The 2873-nt window shown below is 34.0% G+C and overlaps 1 protein-coding gene across 1 annotated transcript in view; it reads left to right on the top strand.

Annotated features, from left to right (window-relative positions):
- Positions 1-2308, top strand: part of LOC108764236 (gamma-interferon-inducible lysosomal thiol reductase) — a 7299-nt gene extending 4991 nt beyond the window's left edge. The window contains exons 4-5 of the mRNA XM_018512373.1: positions 1313-1465; positions 2140-2308. Of these exons, the coding sequence (XP_018367875.1) occupies positions 1313-1465; positions 2140-2244 (258 nt within the window). The 3' untranslated portion in view covers positions 2245-2308. The remainder of the gene's footprint in view (positions 1-1312; positions 1466-2139) is intronic.
- The last annotated feature ends 565 nt before the right edge of the window (positions 2309-2873 follow it).

Here is a 2873-nt window from a genome sequence, read left to right as displayed (position 1 = left end):
CACTGCGCGTGCTAACTTGCCAAGACACTGCCGTGTCTTCTGATTCTAGTCTAGTATTTTCCGGTCTAGTACTTTTCCGAGATTCCGTTTTCCGAAATTCGACTGTCATGGGACAGCACCCTAAGGACACTTGAAAAGCATCGCAAGCAGAAAATAAAATTATCAAAATGGCGCTAAAATGGTTCTAAAACAATTATTATTAGCCCTTTGAAGTCCACAAAGGATTAAAGTTACTTTTCGATCATGTCCTAATTGTTCTTGGGACATTTCAGTGTTCGAATGAGTTTAAATTATCATTGGAGTTTTTATTCGGGCACAATTCCTTCCACGCGCGTGGAAAATCAGACTGCCCTTGTAGAAAAGTACTATTGAGCACTAGGAGTATTTTGAGGCACTACTGTACTACAGCACTACTGTACTACTGTAATAGTGCAGAAGTGTTTAGTAACTCAAAGTGTATATTGTGTCACCGTGGGCTTCTTGCTTGGATGTTTGAAAAATACATTTAAAATTGGCTGAAATGTATTACCTGGGGGTTTTTGGTATCGGGGATTACGAATCTGAAGTCAGAATTTTAAAATTCAAAATGTCGTATCCAATATGGCTGACGAATTTTCAAGAAATTGTTTAATTTCCATAAGAATGTGAATACTGGTGTTTTTGGGGTCGCTTAATACGAACTTGGAGTCAGATTTTCAAAATTAGAATAAATAATTATTTTAAAATACACTTCTTTGTTTTGCCTGCAGTTAATGATACAATATACACGTTGCGATAGTAGTTTTTACAATGTTAAAACATTTTTTAGCCCCCTTAAAATGTTTTTTAGCCGATATAAAAAAATACGTATCATATATTTTCCATTAAAGAATATGTAGACACATAGAATACACGTTGCATTTAATATCTGTCGGTTAGGTAACATAATTGTTGACTCGTTTCGCTATGTTTTCACGTCGCGTCACGTTCATAAAACTGCGAAAGTATGTACGGTGCAAAAATTTCTTGCTGAATAAATACGGCCATCTGTTAAGATAATAACGATGAACATAAGCATGCTTTAAGGCCTAAACACAATGCGAAGGCAACAGCGTTGGCGATAGACATAGCGATAGTGATAGGAACAGAGGAATCCAACATATGGATTCTCGTATGTTGGATTCCTCTGTTACTATCGCTATCGCAATCGCTGTGTCTATCGCTATCGCTGTTGCCTTCGCATTGTGTTTAGGCCTTTATCATGAACATAAGATAATAACATAACACGAACATGCTTTAACATGACTATAATAACGCGATAAATGAATTTTAGTACATTCCCAAAGTCAACCTAAGTAAAGAAACGCGAAAGTTGATGAAGAATTGCATCGCGAGCGAACTGGCAGACGATTTGCTTGCAGCGAATGGCGACAAAACGAAGGCCCTGCAATCACCTTTGAGATTGCCGACGATAGTGATCAATGGGGTAAGCGTAGAATCTCGTTAAATTTGCAATGACTAATTGTAAAATAGCACACTGAAAGAAAAAAAGTTGCATTTACCTTAATTTAACTACAATTTGTAGTTATTTTCGATACCAGTTATACATATCTTTTATTTATACATGTATATTTTTTTACTAAAATTATATAATTATTATTACTAACATTACAACATTCTATTAAGCCAGATAGCCAAGTCTGCAGAGATAGATTTTGAGCAAGGTATGCTACAAATTTTTGATAGCAGAAAAGCAAATTTCGCACAGAGTATCTAATATCTGTAATATCTGATGATGTCAACAGATATTACCGCCAAATAATAGGACAAAGTCTAATGACATACTTTGCCAGTAGATTGGCGACAGAAACTGAGCAAGATTTGCAGCTCTAGCTTTTTGGTACCAATCTGCTAGCACAGCATGTCAGCAGCTCTGTCGACAGATTCTGAGATTAATGCGGACATAGGCTATGAATAGCTGTGTGAATCTGATCGAATTTGTTGTCAATCTGCCAGCAAACTACTAGCATTTTGCTATCTGGACATAAAAATGGAGCTCATCATAATTATTTTACCGTACAATTATAATCAAATATCAAACACTTTTTTCTTAGGGCACGGTTTTAAATGGTTTATAGAAAATCATTATAATTATCGCAGGTATACTCGAAGGAAAATCAAGATGAGGCGATAAGAAGCTTCCGCAAACTGATCTGTCGACATTTGACAGCGGACAAGCCGGACATCTGCTACAACAGGAATTAAAAAGGAGTAGGATCAAGCTAAGCGTTGAAGGTGTGGAGACGAATAAACATTTACTCGAAATAAATGATATATTTTGTTCGCCTATAATATACATAAGTACCTATGTACAAAAATATATACGATTTGTCAAGTACAACGAACTAATGAGTATAAAATTGATTATTACGCTACCGTTTTCTACAATAAAGTACATCTCATTAAAGAAAATTTTTCTGGTTAACAGAATCCTGACTGTTCTGTAAATTAAGTTTATATGTGAAATAACAAAGAAATATTTATTTGAAATATAAAAATTGTTTTTATGTGGAATCGTCTTTTTCCTTTATAATTTTTTGCTTTCACATAGTTGAATAAATAACTAGCTAAAATGAAAAATTAACTCATTTAAAACCAACTAAGTTAAGTTAAACGTTTTATTAAATTTTTAACATTATTATCTATTTATATAATAACATTAAATATTATTTATTTTTAACTTTTTAACTAGTTACTACCTAACTATGCTTATTAAGGTAATATGTCTTACGTGGATATTGCATAGCCTGGATATTTCAATCCCGCTAAATCCCGCATTAAAGTAAGCAATTATTTCGCCTCTTTTTTTCTGACGAAATAGGACCTGGCATTTG

The sequence above is a fragment of the Trachymyrmex cornetzi genome, unplaced genomic scaffold (genome assembly GCF_001594075.2).
Source record: "Trachymyrmex cornetzi isolate Tcor2-1 unplaced genomic scaffold, Tcor1.1 scaffold40, whole genome shotgun sequence".
NCBI lineage: Eukaryota > Metazoa > Arthropoda > Insecta > Hymenoptera > Formicidae > Trachymyrmex > Trachymyrmex cornetzi.
This window is presented reverse-complemented; position numbering and strand designations above follow the sequence as displayed.